The sequence below is a fragment of the Phyllostomus discolor genome, chromosome 7, assembly GCF_004126475.2.
Source record: "Phyllostomus discolor isolate MPI-MPIP mPhyDis1 chromosome 7, mPhyDis1.pri.v3, whole genome shotgun sequence".
Taxonomy (NCBI): domain Eukaryota; kingdom Metazoa; phylum Chordata; class Mammalia; order Chiroptera; family Phyllostomidae; genus Phyllostomus; species Phyllostomus discolor.
This window is the reverse complement of record NC_040909.2, coordinates 115,976,710-115,995,022: the sequence shown is the minus strand read 5'-3', so window position 1 is coordinate 115,995,022 and position 18,313 is coordinate 115,976,710. Positions and strand designations below refer to the sequence as shown.

The 18,313-nt window shown below is 38.1% G+C and overlaps 1 protein-coding gene across 2 annotated transcripts in view; it reads right to left on the bottom strand.

The window, feature by feature from the left end:
• Window positions 1-18,313, bottom strand: part of ZFPM2 (zinc finger protein, FOG family member 2) — a 440,537-nt gene that overhangs the window by 211,283 nt on the left and 210,941 nt on the right. For both annotated transcript variants that reach the window (XM_036031342.1, XM_028533983.2), the window contains one exon: window positions 12,920-13,038. In XM_036031342.1, coding sequence (XP_035887235.1) covers window positions 12,920-13,038 — 119 coding nt within the window. The remainder of the gene's footprint in view (window positions 1-12,919; window positions 13,039-18,313) is intronic.

Here is an 18,313-nt window from a genome sequence, read left to right as displayed (position 1 = left end):
CACATGTGTATGGAGATGTATGCGTACGATGACAACCCAAAGTGCTTTTTTAAATATGTTCATGGAGGGAAGAGAAGAGGAAAAGCTGGGTGCACTGCTTGGGGGACTAAAGGAATGCATAATTTTCTTTCTCGTCACAGCCATAATAAAAAGTAATCTAGGTTTGTGTAACAATCTGCGCAGTTTTCAAAGTGACTAAATGCATGTAATTTTATATAATTTTGCAATGACTATGATGTAGGGCTGGTATAATAACCTCCATTTCATAAGTGAGGAAGCGGAGAACATGTGTGATTACCCAAGATCGTGCATCCACTTTGGGTAATAAGAGTCAGGCCCAGGCCCAGGTTACTCTGTCTGCGTCGTGGGCTCTTTCCCATCCTTTCTCTCCCATTTCTGATCTTAACAATGTGCTAGTGCATGTTTCTCAAAATTACTGAAAGGAGAACACTCAGCAAACAGCCTGCTTCTGGCTGCTTCCTAATTTCTATTAGGTTTTGTATAACTCAGGTGTTGCATATTTTAATCATCTTTCTCTCTCCTCACAATTGATTTCTAAATAAATGAATCAAGAAGTCACTGTCATCCTCATGGAGAAAATTGTATCTTCAGAAATAAGGATAAAATCTACCTCATTTTCTCAAATGTCTTATTTATTAGTTCATCTTTGATTCTGGTTATGATGCTTTAGAACATATGGTTTAGCTTTTTCTACTCAAATTTTTGAGATTATCTCCCATTGCTCTTATTGTTGGAAAGTCCTTTACCCAAAGGTCAGGAAACTATTTAAGCCAATGGCCTTCAGTGGCAGACAGACCCTGCACGGCCCTCAGTGATCTCAGCCTTGGGTTCCGAGGTCCTGTGCAATTCCCTTCCCTTCAGTGTGGGCTGGACCTCGCGGCTCAATTCTAATGAACAGAACCCAGCAGCAGTGATGGGATGCCACTACCAAGATTAGGTCACACAAACACTGTGGCTTCCACCTCTGGATCCCTCTCTTGCTCTCCCACTGCTGCTCACAGAGAAGACAGCCGTTGTGTGGCGAGCTGCCCTCTTGCAGTGGCTCACGGAGTCAGTCGTCAGGCTAGTGAGCCTGCCTGCAGGCCCTCCCCCAGTTGAACCTTCAGATGACAGCACGGCTTTGGCTGTCACCTTGACTGCAGCCTTGTGAGGGACACTGCACCAGAGGCACCCAGATAAGCTGTGCGTCTATTTCTGAGCTTAGAAACGGAGAATAAAAAACACAAGAAAAACCACAGGCTTATACACATAACCCTACGCTTGACTCTGCATTCCTGACCTTTAAAACAGAAACAGATATAAAACATATAAAATGGCACAAAAGACATCCACTGTATTAAAGTCGAGAAATCATGGTTCTGTCCAAGTAGGCCAGCGGATTTTATGAGAAAAGTAAGGCAAGAGTATAGAAATAATAAAAATAACTTTACATTTGATACTTAACAAGGAAAAGAGATGTTCATCTCCAAAAGAATTTCTCAAATAATTCCATACGTTTCCAGAAGCATTTAAGAAACAGCACATTATTTTTCTCGTATTAGAACTACATGCAGGAATTCTTGACTCGGGAACCTCACCCGCAGTCCGCACGGAGCCCTGCAGCAGCGTCCTGCACACGGTCACACTCACGATCCTGCCTTTTCCAGGAACACCTCACATGACACTAAACTCCGTCACTTCCAGCTGAGAGCTCCTGCTACATCATGATACTTGATCAACAGTGTCCTGGGAATACCTATAGTTTTAGTCCGGTATTTTATAATACACTTAAAGAGTTATCCCAAAGTAACATTAATTTTTAAGACCAAACAGAAAGGATGTGAAATATTACTTAAATCCATTCTTTCACAGTTATCGTCTCAAAGTACTGACGGGGTTAATTATTGTTCCCTGCTGAGATCACCGCTAAACCCTCCTAACATCAGAACGGCAGCATTTATTCTGACCACGAACACAACAGGTAGGTGTAGGGTGCCAAACCAATTATTTCAAAAAGACTCGTGGAACAGTGAGCCCTCCAGAAAGTCGAGGAGAAAGACTTTCAAAGGCATGCCAGACTTATCAGCAAGTAACAGAAGAACACTTTGGTCGACTTTTCAAACAACTGCTCCTCGCCGTGCTTTCTTATTTTAACTTCTCTAGTCGAAAACAAGTTATGAGCTTTATATTCTATAATTTGCGTGATTAAAAAAACAATAGAATTATCTTTTGCAAAACAGTTCCTCCCCACCCAAGAATCTGATAGAACTGTCCTTAGGGAGCACAGTCTCTAGCCCTAGGCCTCCAGGGACTCTGAAATGTGAAAAGAGACCTACAACCAACCCTATGAAGAATATATAGAGCTACACACCAGTACCTAGACTTTGTCTTTCATGCCCATACTCTGCCCAATGGTAGTGCTACTCATTAGTCTCTTCAGCTGGATACATACACTCTTCTTGGTGGAGCAACTCTGACTGTATTTCGAACAACTACCCCTTCTGGACACTGATTAAATTAACAACATGCCATGGAGTCTGTTCTATTCTTCCACAAAAAGATCACCTTCAGTAAAAGTTCTTAGAGTTGTAGGAAAACAGAACAATGAAAAACCTTAATAAAGACAAAGATGCTTTTTGTTTATTCAAACTTGGCCTGAGTATAGGTAAGTAGGATTAGCCACATGTCATAATCCAAAGGCAAAACTGTTTAAATTTCAGGCACAGGAGATTCAGGTAGGATCATAAATAAAACTGTCTACAGAGTAAAACTGTGTATTTGTGTCCCTCCCTTTTGAATCTAAGTCCAAATGTAAAGAACCTCAAAATATTTCACCATCAGAAGGAAAAGTGAGTCAAAGAGGGACTGAGGTGAGCAGATGGACCGGCTATGCACAAAACACGTACTTTGGAGGCAGGTCCAAATTATCAGGAAAGATTCAACTTCAGTTTCTATTTCAACAGTATTGGCCCATATTAAAATGTAATTGCATACACAGCCAACATTTTAACTACATCTAAACTGTAATACAATCAGTCCCTTCTGATCAGTATGTAATTGACTTCTCTGGTTGGCTCCTCCAGATTTGAATCATAAACTAATTCTTTGGTATTTGGTTTCCTCTTCCCTGACTCACAACCTACCATGCCTTTACTTACTTGGGTCTCCATACCAACTTCTGTGCTCTCCCTGAACACTCCTCCCCCACCCCCCCAACACACACAAACTACTCTAATTCTAGAAACCAGACCAACACATCATTTTCCAAGGCTCGGCTGCATTAAATGTCTTATCTCATGTCTTCTTTGAGCAGCTTCCCTGTCCACTCAGTTTCCATTAATTCTCCACATAGCAGACAGGGTATAAGAGGAGCCAGGATCTTGGCCTCCCTAAGGGACACATCTACAACCTCCATCAATAATGAATTTCACCAACGTTTCCCAAGAGGAACATTGTAACCTTTTTACAATTAAAAAGGTTATAAGTCCTCGCACTACTAGAACCTAAGGGCATCTGTGAATGAAACTGGCTTAAGCCAATTAGAGGAATCAGTACATTTGTCTTCTCTTGGAACAACCCTGCTCTTACGGTCCCCATCAATTCAGTATAAATCTGACTGATCTTATCCAAGAAGTTAATAGGAAATTGCTCGCAGTGGGCGACTGCCACCTCAGTTTCCAAGCGGAGACAGATGGAATTTCCCAGATGGTTTGTCACTGGAAGGCGCGATGCTGCATGAGACTTCACAGAAAGCATGGTGGAGCAGAACACCTTCTTGGCCTCCACCCATGTCACAGGGAGGGAGCTAAAACCAGTCCTGCTGTAAACAAATCATAATTGCCTCGAAGGGCCCAACACCCTGTCCTCCCCTAAAGGTCTCAAAGAGTTGCGAATTTCACAGAGAAATTAGTCCATATTTACCAAGAAGCCATCATGGGCATAGCTCCTTATTGGGTAAAAACTAAAGAAATAATATAGTTATCCTGCTCTACTTAATCTTATACTCAAATGAGATTAAGAAAAAAAAGATACATATATAAAACAGACACAAAATGGCATTGGCTGTGGCAAATGTACTGCTAAGTTAGGCAGATGAAGTTAAGATCTCAAAGGAAACAGAATAAATGGATGTAAAGACTCAGGGAGAATACAGGGATCTTGAAAAAAGACAGATTTACATCATTCACGAATGCTGGAGAGACACTGACAGAAATAATTAATTTATTCATCGTTTTAATTGAGATATAAGTGACATAACATTATATTAGTTTCAGGCATGATAAACAGTGATTCAATATTTGTATATGTTGTAAAATGATCACCACCATAATTAACATCCAACAACAGAAGTAGTTCTAAAATTTTTCTTCTTGTAGTAAGAACTTTTAAGATCTAATATCTTACTCATTCTTTAATGGTTATTTATTGAGTCCCTGCTATAAGCCACAATGGTTCTAGGTAGAAAGACAATTAGCACATAGTCTTCAGAGCAGGTAGATGAGTAAACAGACACATACAGTTATGTGATCACTGCCCCTATCCTAGTAAACCTGGAGAACAACAGAAATATTTGAGGAACGGGTATCTATTCCAGACTGGGGGCTTCGGAGAGGGTCTCCTTGGGGTGACCTTGAGATGAGTCTTTAAGTGAAAACCAGGGTTAGTGTGACAAAGAGTCTTTAAGTAAACATTGGCAGGAGGGGGAGCGCAGGGTTTTCCAGAATGAAGCAATGACACGCCCCATGCCCAGAGATGGGAGACGAGAGTGTATTCAGAGCGCCATAGAAGCTGAGGTCACTGAAGTCCACACAGGAGTCGAAAGGGACAAGAACTGAGGAAGTGTCAGGAAGGCCCTTTTATGCTTTGACAAGGAGTTTGGGTTCTCTTGTGCCTTTAGAATTTTAAGGAAAGGGACTGGCTTTGATTTTAGGACACTCTATAATTTGGGTAAAGAAAAAGGACACAAGAGGAAAGGCAGAAAAAGGAGTAAAAATAGTGTTGTGATAATCAAGGAAGACATGATGGTGGCTTTAACTTAAGCAATGGTAGTAGAAGCAGAAAGAAGAGAAAAGACATTAAGAGAGCTGGAGCTATGGTACCTGGTTTCTGAAAATGAAAAGGATAATCTTGGAATATGTTCAACTCTGAGCAGAAGGAAGAAGTTAGAGTCGTAGTTACAGGCAATAAAGAAGAGTAGTATGTGTGTGACTACATGTAAATGGACATTTAAGATGTGAGAGAAGGAGAAATAGAAATGAGCCCTGGCTGGAGTGGCTCAGTGGATTGAGCATGGGCCTGGGAACCAAAGGATCACCAGTTCGATTCCCAATCAGGGCATATGCCTGGGTTGTGAGCCAGGTTCCCAGTTGCGGGTACGTGAGAGGCAACCACACATTGATGTCTCTCTCCCTCCTTTTCTCCCTCCATTCCCCTCTCTCTAAAAATAAATAAATAAACATCTTTTAAAAAAAGAAATGAAGAAAATGTTGAATAACTTATACAGTGAACTTCCTGTTGAGGCAGGAAAGGAGATGCACAGGTTTAGAATCAAAGGCGACTAAAAAGTTGGAAGTCAGGGAGAAGAGACGGGCAATAACCTGTGGAAACAGCACTAAACTCTCCTTTTGATGGCTTATTTGGAAGAAGTCAGTGGGAAAGACTTGCAGAGCAGTTGAAATGTGCTATTAGAGAAAGGGTAAAAAGCCAAGGTTAGAGATTTTTTAATTTAAATGTCGTTTGTAAATTAGTAGCTGAAGCTTTGCAAGTGGCTAAGCTCCCTGAGGCACTGGGAACAGAGGGAGAAGAGAAGAAAGGCCAGAGCGTTTTGGGAAACAGGCACAGTTAAATTCAAAAGAGTCAAGACCAAAGAGATAGGAGAAGGAGGAAGTATGGTAGTCCTGGGCCCAGATTAGAGTGAATATTAAGAAGGAGAATATAGTTTACAATGTCAATATCAATGAAAAGAAATACAAGATGGGGGGAAAAGGCAGAAAACTGTACTTGAACAACAATTAAAATAAAATGTAAAAAAAAACAAACAAAAAAGAAATATAAGACCCAATAAAAAGTCATGCCTCAGCAAAATTATACATTACATCGCTGAGATTCGGAAGATGGAAGGAAATGGGTAGGTCAGTGAGAATACTAGTGCTACAGAAATTCAATCAGATTAGATTTTCGTTTTATAGAGCATTTATTGAACAGCTATTATGTGCCAGAGGCAGAGGTCCAAAACTGAATAAGGGTTTTATAAAAAGCTATGTCCTCTAGAATCTCAACAATAATTTGGATGTTACTTTCGAATTTATCATTATATCTTACAGGTTGTCTGGCTATGGCTTCCCATGAAACTTTCCCTGAGACTAATTCAAGTCCAAGGAATTCATCAGAGAGGTGGTCTCAGGAAATTTCAGTAGAGGTGCGAAGTGAGCAGGAAAGAGAAAAAAGCCCATAAAGGTATATTAAAAGCCTACTGGAGCTCAACTCTGCTGGCAAACTCCAGAGACAGGGCGGAACCCTTCTCCTATCCTAATGGAGAGGCGAAAAAAGGAAGGATATCTATCCCCCAACTTTTATCCATCATTGGACAACTTCTGGAAACAGTAATTCTCCAGCTTTCCTGGATTCAATGAGTTTTCTCCTGAGGCTGGAAAAACAGTCCCCAAATAGAAAGTCACAGATGTTTCCACTAAGCAGCCTTGACAGGTGAATATGGTGAATGCTGGAGACACGTGGGTAGGGATGTATTTGCTACAAAGCCCATACAACATGAAGCTTGGAGACTCGGGCAGCCAGTGGGTCAGAGATTGGTACTGGAGGAGTTAGTACTGGAAGGAGAGGAGTTGAGACACCTAAGAATTCTATTATTTTCCTATGATGTGGATCAGGAACCACTAATTCTTTTCTCAGTCACATTTCTATGGTGATGATATCTTTGAATCTTAAAGTGCAATTGAAGGCATACATTATTTCATTGTTATGTCAATAAAATGTCAATTTTACCTTTTTTATGTGTATTTCCTATTTGTAGAAGCCAGTGCCACAAATGCCCCACATGAAAATAAAACAAGTTTCAACTCTGACTGAACAGCATCAGTAAAGTGAGTTTACTCTTTATTATGCAGCAAGTAACCTGGGGCTTTCTACTTATATTCAATTTAATTAAGTATGTATATTGCATTATTCCAGCAGTTGGCTGAATAAGACTAGTTAGCTACTGGAAGCAAATATATTCAATAGCAAGAGAAAGCCAATGACACCTGAATTTCAAACACCTAACCTTCCAAATAAAATCACTGTTATTTGATACCTTATTTAGCACTTACCATGTGCTCGCATAGCAGAGATTTAGTATATTACAAAAATATTTGTCCTCAGGAGAAAAATGGGAAAACTTCAAGGGCACAACATGTAAATGTAGAAATCCTAAAACACCTCCAAAACAGATATTAATCACACTTTAAAGTGTTTTAAAACATTTTTTCCTCATCAGTAACCTTTTGATATTTTCAATGAACAAGGCTGCAAAACTTTCGGAAACACGATGTTTGCATCACCATGACAGTCATCAATATAAGTTCCTCTTTGGCACGAAGGGGGGTTTCGGAGACAAGGCTAGGCTCACTCACTGGCTAACAACTCACTCAGGAGTGTAAGACTGTACATGAACAACTGAGGCTTACAATGTATCAAAGACCTTTGGGGTCTGTCATGGTTAATTTTACATGTCAACTTGGAGTGTGTGTTGCCTGACATTAATGTTTGGCTCAATGAACTCTGGGTAAAGCAGATCATCTTTCATTATGTGGATAGTCTCAGACAGTCAGCTGAGGGTCTGAATAGAACAAAAACTGTGGTCTCTCCAGACCATAAACTTCATCTGTGCCGTGGGTTTTCCTGGGACTCCACCCTGCTGGCCCACACAGTGCCACAATGTAGATTTTTGACTGGCCAGTCTCCACAACCAAGTGAGTGAATTCCTTATAGTGTGTGTGTGTGTGTGTGTGTGTGTGTGTGTGTGTGTAGAGGCCTGTGCGGAAAAAGTCTAGCCATTGTTAATATAATGAGAATGGTTTGCACAACATTGATGTAACCTGGCAGCCAAGTAGAGTGAACCGGAATAAGCATGCATGAACATTGATGACTTCACTGTACTAGTCAGTGGGGTCAGCAGATGCCATGGAGTGAGCATGAGTACTGGGTGGCTGTCGCATTCAAAGTGACTGAGTGAGTAGGGCAATGAATCTGCACATAATTTTGTATTAAGTTTCAACATTCCTCCACAGAAACTATTCAGATGATTCAGAAGGTTGCAGCTATGAGCAACTGGTGATTGGCAGCTTCATTATGACAATGTGCACAGGTTTTTTTTTTTGTGAAACATCAAATTACCCAGGTGACTGAGTCCCCCTACAGCCCAGATTTGGTGCCCTGCGACTTCTGGCTTTTCCCAAAACTAAAACCACCACTGAAAGGGAAGAGATTTCAGACCACCAATGAGATTCAGGAAAATACAACCGGGCAGCTCAGATGGTGACTGGGAAACTGCATGAGGTCCCAAGGTGCCTACTTTGAAGGGGACTGAGGCGTCATTGTCCTATGTACAATGTTTCTTGCATCTTGTATCTTCTACAATAAATGCCTCTATTTTTCATAGTACATGGCTGGATACCTTCTGAACAGATATTGTATGTACACATAGGTGTGTGTTTCTATATAGGCATATGTAGAGACACACACACTCTCTACTTGTTCTGTTTCTCTGGAGAAGCCTGACTAATACGGTCCTTGCAAACAGTCAAATTTAGGCATGTAAAATCACCAAATACCAAAGGTCTACAATTTTACTTGTTTAATTTAGAGTCTTTTTGGTTTTAAACTTGATAGATTATAATAGGTCCATTTCAATGGGTAACAGAGCAGTAAGAACAGTTAATATTTATTGATAACTCACATGTGCTACTTCATTTAGTCTTCACAATATTACCTACAAAGTAGGTGATAGTATTATCCCTATGTTACAGATAAAATTTCTAAGATAGTATTTGATCACAACATGAGTTCTAAAGTCACACTAGGTTGACCTTGGGCTGGTTATTAAATTTCCCAAAGCATCAGTTTCCTTCATTAAAACAAAAGAGATAAATGTTATCTTCTTGTATGCTTGCGTAAGAATTAAATGAGATATAAAACATGTAAAACCCTTTCACCCATACCTGGCCCAATGAAAGTATTAACTATATGTTGCTATTATTAAGCCATTAAAGTGTGAAGTATTTAACCAGATAATGAGGTGTGGGCAAAAGATTATTTATTTTTATGTTCCAAGTAGTGTATGATTCTAATAATAAGTTCTTATAAAATCTATTTGTTTGGTGTTTCCATATCGCATATATTTCTAGAAATGTTCTCTACGCACCCAAAGGCCTGGTCTGCAAAGGCATCCTGCAGGAGGTGGCATATTGCTAATGCACTTCAAGATGGGAACTTGAAAGATATAAAAAGGATATGACATCTGGCATGGTGACTCAATTAATTACAGTGTTGGATTAATTAGTGTGCTGAGTCTCCTGGGCCAACACCATGAGTCAGGCCAACGGCACAGTGATATTACATTAGCTGGTGAATAAATAATTTATAAGAGTGTGCTAAGTCCAAACTGATGCAAGGTTGGGTAAGGAAGGGTTAGTGGGCTGGGTATTTTATAATAAGAAAAATTTATCTTCATGATATAAAATACACATTAAAGTGCTGTCCACATTATAAAGAGGAATAAAATTGCAGAAGTCTTGGAATTAACTCATAACTTCTCAAATATACTGTAAAATACCATAACAAATGTTTTGCCCAAAGTCAGAGAAAAAAAGACATCCCTCTAATCGGTGATATTTTCTCCCAGAGATTTTTATAAATTGAGAATCCTAGTGAAAAACTCCCCCATGATTTTATCACTCTCAAGTCACGTTACAGGTGCTGCCGAGGGGGCAGTGTGGCATGGTCTTTAAAACCACAGATTCTGGAAGCAAAAGGCCTGAGCTTTCATTTCCTTATTTTTTGAATACAATTAAGAAATCCACAGGCTTGTTTTGAGGATACAGTGTCTGGAAAAGAATATGTGTGCAGTATACGCTAACCAACTGCTCTACCTAGAGCATACTCCCTGACACAAAATGGAGGTGAATTCTGGAAAAGAATATCATTGCAGTAGAAAAATATTTTTAAAACATAATTTAGCAGAATAACTAAGTTTTTCAGTAGAGAAAAATGCTATAATTCAAGGAAATAACACGAATTACCGTATTTTTAGGAATATAAGACGCACTGGACCATAAGATGCACTTAGGTTTTAGAGTAGGAAAATAGCAAAAAAAATTTTGAAGCAAAAAATGTGGTAAAAAATTTAATAACCTGTGATTCCTGCTCCACTGCCTCCCCCCTCCCCCCACAGCAAGCCAGGTAAGCTACACTTGGGCTATAAGATGCACCCCCCTTTTCCTCCCAAATTTGGGGGGGTGCACCTTATAGTCTGAAAAATATGGTATATATAAATCCAAAGACAAAAGAGGAAAATTAGGGTGTTAAGATTGTTTTCTACAAAGAACTATTACCCACTACTGGCTTTTGATACCCTAATGAGGATCCATACACTTCAAAGAGTATCAGAAATTCTGAAAACTTCCTATCTAAAAAAGAAAATCCTTTCAGAAATATAAAACATGGCATAAAATAGGTTTAGAGTGGTACAGGAGTATGAAAAAAATGCAGACATATCCTCTGTCAAAAAAATAGGAAATTATTTCACTGACAAATTAAACTTTCACAGACAGATTTTTCATACATCTCAAATTAGCATATGCTGAAAGTGCATCAGAGTGCCATTCTACATATATACAGATAATGGCATAAAGACTAATCGAAAACCGCATTTTTCTATAGATAGTATCTGGAAATAGTAAAGGGGGAAATGTTCATCTCGTGCATCAGCAGCAGGTGCCGCGTCGGCAGCAGTGCGCTGCGGAAGGAACGTCGGAGGGACGACTGAAGGCTGTCCCCGTGTCTGATCCGTGCTGATAAAGAAGATAAACATCTTCTGGCCTAAAACATCTTTTTAAACAATGCGAGAGAACGAATAGAGACTCCCAGATAAATGGGTTTAAAATAGCATTTAACTCAACCTTTGTGGTTAGACAATTTTATCCTTCTTGAATTTGCTTGAGTAATCAGCAAGTTAATATTGCTCTCTCAAAGGAATCAACAGAACAGTTTATTAACACACCTCAACCAACCAAGGCCTGCAGTGTATGGGGGCCACACCTCAAAACCCTTTTGGAGTAGGTGCGCCGGACCACCAAGAGTTAAACTGCCCAGATTATTAAATATTTAGCCTGGCCTATCAACTTATGTGTTCCTTAAATGCATATAAAATCCCTTCATCCTTCTATGGACAACACATGGGTTAGGAAGTAAAAAGCACAACCCTAGCACCTCACATGTTAATTTAAAGCTTGGCAACATAAATATTTCCAATTTATTCCAATCATTCCTTTTAGCTGAATCAATAACCTCTGTCTCATCTGCATGACGGGACAAGCAAAGATCCACATGTATCAGTTTATTTCATATAATAACTTGAACAAGAAATTTCTTTTATGTAATAAACTGAAGAAGAAGTGCAATGCTGGGGAGTCCGGTACATTTGTCAAACGTACTTTGGGAGTTTTTATGTCCCTATAGAGTAGACAGAGTCATTTGGTAGCCACGAGTCTCTTCCTACATAACCAGAATTTACAGAGAATATAATTTCTGGATCTCCTAGAGAATATAAAACATTTTTCTCCCCAAGTGTTATCATGTGTATTACCACATAATAGGAGAGGTCCTAATGTTCTAATCACTGGAGCCTGGGTTATTACATAGCGTGGCAAAGGAGAATTAAAGAAGTAGATGGAATTAAAGTTGCTAATTAGCTGACCTTAAAATAGATTAGGCTTGATTACCCAGGTGGGTCCAATGTAATCACAAAAGTTCTTAAATGTGGAAGAGGAAGACAGAAGAGTCGGACTCAAAGTGTGCAATTGAGAAAGGCTCTATCAGCCACTGCTGGCTTTGAAGATGGAAGGGGACCATACAGCAAGGCTTGTGGGCAGACTTGAGAAGCTGGGAAAGCTAAGAAAACAGCTTCTTCCCTACAGACTCCTGAAAAGAATTTAGTCCTGCAGACACCTTGATTTTTAGCCCAGTGAGATCATTCCAGACTTCAAATCTCCAGAACTGCAAGATGATAAATTTGTATTGTTTAACCCACAAAGTTTGTGGCAATTTGTTGTAGCGGCAATAAGAAACTAATATATCCAATTAAGAAATGAAGCTCAAACGTAACAAACATCCCATCTTTCTAAACTTTTTAAACTATCTAATTAATCAGCTGTCAATATAACTTTACCTACAGGTAGACTTTCTGATCTCAGAACTTTTTAAAAAAGTTAACAATAGACAATAACGTGAATCAGTCATCCTTGCTCTTATAGCCACAAACAGTATTACCAAGGAATAACAAGGTTGTTTATTTCTTGCTCTTCATGTAAACCTGTAATGTATGACAACTAATATGTGTCATCTTTAAAATAAAAGCATTTGTATATATTATTAAAAGTGAATAGTATTAGCCTGGCTAAGCAGATAAAGCAACAACCTTATAAATTACCTTACTAAACAAGCATTTAGTATGATTAACCTGTTTTGTTCTAAATTCTGCGTGTATTACTGTCAGAGACAAACCACTTGGACAATATCCAAGTTTGGTGTCCATGAAAATGAAAAAAAATACTGTTATTTTTAGTGATTTCACAGGGAAGCAAAAAGAGATAATTTCTGAGCGATGACAAAATATTGAGTCGACCATGTGAGCACATCCACATACCAAGGAATTATTATTCAGGTCCATCTTCCCAGCAAACGGGCCCCAGGTTGTTCCCACAGGAAGCTGCTGCCGACTCTGAATTTTCCGTTCCCCATCTTTCTGAAAGACCTCCAGCTCTCCTGCAGAGAATGGAAACAAGAGGTGTTTAGAGTATTTTCCCTTGGACTTGAACAACAGCCACCTCTTTCTGTGTGTTTGCTTTACGTCCCCAATATTCTCAGCACTCACATAAAGAGAATTAATTAGGCTTGTCTGAAAAACAACCGATCTTCTTATCCCAAGAGGAAAACAAAACTTGTCCTTATAATTGTATTCAAATTTGGTCCCATTTTTTTCTTGCACCTTTTCATGCACATCATCTACTGAAGTCAATTCTATTTAGCAAGTCCTTAAGAACCAGAAATAACACTTCCTCAAAATGCATTGATCCAATGCCTGAACAGACAGACAAGAAACATTAGGACAATGACTCAGAGTTAAAATTCTCATATGTGATCACCAATGTAAGTAAAAAATTGCAATTAAAGATATATGCCTTAAGCAGTAACTTTATGGTAATTATTCAAGACGTGTTCAACAGCATCAGGAGAGTTTTTTAAAGGACGTGATAATTTACTGAAATTTGACTAGTTTCAATGAATAAAATGTCTATATGTACAGAAAGTACAGCTGTATGTTTTCCCAAGTAAAAAATGGTTTATCAAAGTCATTTTTATATTTGGTACTGTAGGGAAGATAAGATTCTATGTTACCAAAAGAGTTTGGACAAAAACACTCACAAAACAGCCAGTTTTGGATGTCCCTTCCCTTTCTTCCAAATATACTCTGCTTTCTCTTCAGATCGTATAAATCGTTTGCCTTTTACCAAATAAATACTTCGAAGAAATAGGAAGTAAAGACAGTATACACATTGGCATAAAGCAGAAATTGAAATTCCTCAAATGCTTGCTTTAGACATGAATTAATAAATAAAAATACAGGGGGGCTTCAAAACTTCAAAGAATGGTCATCAGCCGAAACATTTTGGGAAAAATAAACAGGAAAAAATCTCAATCAGAAATTGGAACCTCTCTCTTTAAATAATTAAAATAATTAAATCTATGATATTTATGTCTTGATAGTGTTACCATACCATATTATACCAAAATTTCATACTTTAAAATATTAATCTTAATTATATATTAGTTTTTTTTAAATAGTATTTCTTCTCAGCCTGCTCAAAAGTAGATGTGAAAATAGGAAGGTGTAGAATAGGAAGAAGTGTAAGTGGAAATCCATAGAAAATAGAAAGCTGAGGAAAATTCTAAATAGAATAGAATGTAGTCAGTAATTAAATTTTCTAAATGATATGCAAGTCATGGTAGGTAACATATTTTGAAAACTTTGCCTCAACCTGGCCTTAGTTTCTTTTCGAATCAACTACTATCTTTAAACATGAACATCCCATCTTGATGTTTTCAAAAGCAGTATCATTAACCTGAGTTCAATTATATCTCTTTATCTCTTCCATAAACACAGGAAGTGTTTGTGTCACTTCCTTTAAAAAGTTAAAATAAGCAAACATACACTTGATGTTTTTATGATTGCTTATCCTGAAAGCCAAAATCAAAGTATATAAACCATAAACATTTAAAATATTGTGTAATGGTTAAGTTATATCTATTATAAAATATAAATATATCTGTATTTGAACAAAAGCATGTGATGAAAATAATTCTATATTCAAAGTAAAAAATTTTAATTTAGTACTATACCTTTATGCTCCCTCCTCACGTTCTATTCCTCTTCCAATTGTCAAATATGCTCAACATGGAAGACCTCATTAAACTCATTAAATCAAGATCAGTACACAATCCCTAACCATTTTTCACTGTGGTGTATCAACAGCTCATATGATTGGCAATAAGGAAGTGGACCCAGAAAGATTCCATAGGCCCGAGCTTCTGAAATACAGCTTTGGAAATAGTATATTTGCATTAAATAATATATTGATGCTTAATTGTCAAATCATGATGCTTATTGAGAATCAGGGGAATGTGGAATAATAAAAACTTGGTTTTGTATGTGGAATAACAAACCCATACCTGAGATTTGCCCCTGAAATTGTTTGCCATCCTTGTACAATCTTTTTTATTAATGCATTGGGATCAGGGGCCTTGTATAGAGACATCCTCAAAGACAGAGCACAAATAACAATCTGCTGTGATGTCAAAGTGGAATCAGTGGGAAATGTCCCTCAGTGTAGGCACAGTCATGTGATAATGCAGTTATTTAAATCTTTAGACTATTTCTTCTATTAGCAAAGAAACTCTTATTTTTATCCGCTAAAAGTTCTTAGCATTTTCAAACATACTTACTTACATTTTAAATAATTTCTGTACAATTTACCAGTTAAAGGTAAAATATATTTCAGTTCCTTAGCTAAACACAAGTTAAGAATGTTTTTTTCTACACAACGATGATGTCCAAATAATTTGCTTAGTTTACACACTCAAAAAGAAATAGTCGTGTCACATTTAACACATTGTTTGTGGGTAGTTTTTATCTCACGCTCTACTACCAGTCAATGTAAAACATATAAATACGTTTCCCGAATACAATGTGTTAAGTGACATCAGAGAAATCATGAGAATCTTTGAAAACCCTTTTCAAAAGTAATTCATCCTCTCTTTCTGCCACTGACATTTTTCATTTGAAAAGGGTTCAGACTCAGTCTACAGTGGTTTCTTATCTATACCTATGGATTTACAAGAAAGTCTATCTTTTAGTGGATTAAGAATTACAAACTTAGGGCAGATCATAAAGTGATAACCAAGTATCTCCAAAGTTTTTGAGGTGTCTTCTACTATGCATTAAAAATTTAAGCAGACCACAAATATTTTTATGAGCTCTTAGAGATCGCCGTAATAGAAAGTCCAGTAACTATGCAAGCTGTCAGGTCAATCCTTTCAACTTTATTAGACAAGCAGAAAACCCCAGTCTCCTTTCTTGCTTGTCAAGAAGTTATTTCAAGGTTTGGGGGAAATCCTTTCTGTTGCTGAAATAGTTAAATAAAAACGTTTATTTGTTAGCAATGGGGGAAAGGAGGAGAAGGGTTGTCAGCCCAGAACATGTATAAAGGACCCATGGACAAAGGCAGTGGGGGGCAAGGACTGAATGCGGGAGGTGGGGGTGGGTAGGGCAGGGGGGAGTAATGAGGGGAAAGTGGAGGCAACTGTAACTGAACAATAATAAAAAAGAAAAACAACAGCATTATAGAACTACAAACAAATAGAAAATTATTAGCATTTAGATACTACAAGGCTACATGAGTTAATGATAGTAAGAGAAATAAGACATTATACAAATGGAAGTTATATTTAATTTAACTCCCATATTGCTTAAGATATGATATTGTTAATTGTTTCAATTACTAATAAGTGTCATAAAATAGAAGAAACATTATTCATTAAAAGTAAGAAGGTTGAGCCTGGCTGGCGTAGCTCAGTGGATTGAGCGCGGGCTGGGAACCCAAGTATTGCAGGTTTGATTCCCAGTCAGGGCACATGCCTGGGTTGCAAGCCATGGCCTCCAGCAACCGCACATTGATGTTTCTCTCTCTCCCTTTCTCCTTTCCTTCCCTCTCTAAAAAATAAATAAATAAATAAAATCTTAAAAAAAAGTAAGAAGGCTGATTTTTAGCCTCAACAATACCTAATAACCAACTGAATGGCCTTGAATATGTCAAATCTTTTCTGAGTCTTTGATTTATCATTGTTAGTGAGGGGTTTGTACTCACTTGCCATTTGGTCATCATGACACCATGATATTCATTCTCCAGATATGACATGCTATGATGAACAGAAAGAGTACTGGGCTGACAGTCAAAGACTCAGGTTCTAGGACCACCTCATCTAGAACCACCATAAAATAAATGATCGACTTGAAAAGATCAGAGATATAAAATCAGAAAACAAAGCTCTAGTTATTACTTGATTTGTTTCTTTCTTTTTGCCACATTCATTAGTTTATTCATTCATCTCTTCTTTTTTAAACTTAATTAATTTATTTTTAAAGAGAGGGGAAGGGAAGGAGAAAGAAGAGATAAACATCAATGTGTGGTTGCTTCTCACACACCTCTTGCTGGGGATTGGCCAGCAACGCAATCATGTGCCCTGATTAGGAATCGAACCAGTGAACCCTTGGTTCACAGGCCAGCACTCAATCCACTGAGTTTTACCAGCCAGGACATTTATTCTATTAATATATATTGGGTAGCTATCTATGAAATACCAGACAGTGGGTTATACTCAGGCATACAGTAAAAAAAAAAAACAACAAATCTAGACCCTAGATAAATTTCAGAAATTGTAATCCATAAGGCTTGGGAAGTAGAAGCTATAGAAGTTAGTGATTGTTCAGATTTTATGAGTTAAGGAGGGGAACAACAGTGATGTTCAAGTATGTGGCTTGGGCAAGGGGGTCAATGGTCATGTACCTGTTGAGACAGGGAACACACAACAAAAATGATTTAGGGGTAAGGTAAAGAGTTTTAATTTGAAAATGTTGAAGTAGATGGGACTGTAAGAAAAACATGAGGTGATTTCTAGATGAGCAGGTACGAGCCTGGAGTTCAGGAGCAAGGCCATAGCCAGAATGCTAAATATGGGCATTTATTCACTAATTAAAAACGAGTATATGGTAATAAAGGCCATAAGATTGTTGATCTAGAAGAGCATGTATAATGATAAAATAAGAAAACCTAGGATAGGGTTCCGAGTATCTTTAAAAGGCAGAGTGATGAAGGAACAGGCGCAGAAAAGTAAGAAGTACAAAAGAACAGGAAAGAAATTGAATGCAGTACTATAGCAGGAGATGGGTTGACTGAGAATTTAAAGGAGAAAGGATCGATTAAGTGATCTGAAAATTTATGCAAGTAAGGGAGGGATTGGAAAGGTACCTTTTGAAGAGATGAAGAGCATGGGTATCTGTAGTGCAAGGGTTTTTGTAGAATGGGAGGTCAGGACACGGATGGGAAGAGGGTGAAAAACGAGCTAGAAAAGAGTAAATGGAAGAAGTCAGATGTTCCTGAGAAAGTTCCTTAATCCTTTGTTCTTCGTTTCTGCATAACAAAATAGGAACTATAATGCCATATGGCTGCTATGAGAATAACTCAGATAACATATTTAAAGTACCTAATAAATATTTACTGCCTCACCCAAAAGATATCAAAGCATTCTAAGAGTATGTTCACACATTTCCATCATGACATCTAACCTTCACCCAGGTCTGTGGTCACATTCTCTCTTTAACACTGAGTTTTATCAATTCAGATGTAGATGACCGACCAGCCTCAATGCACTCAACTCCAATTCAGACTCCCAATCCCTGCCCGGAGAGACTTGTTAAAACTGC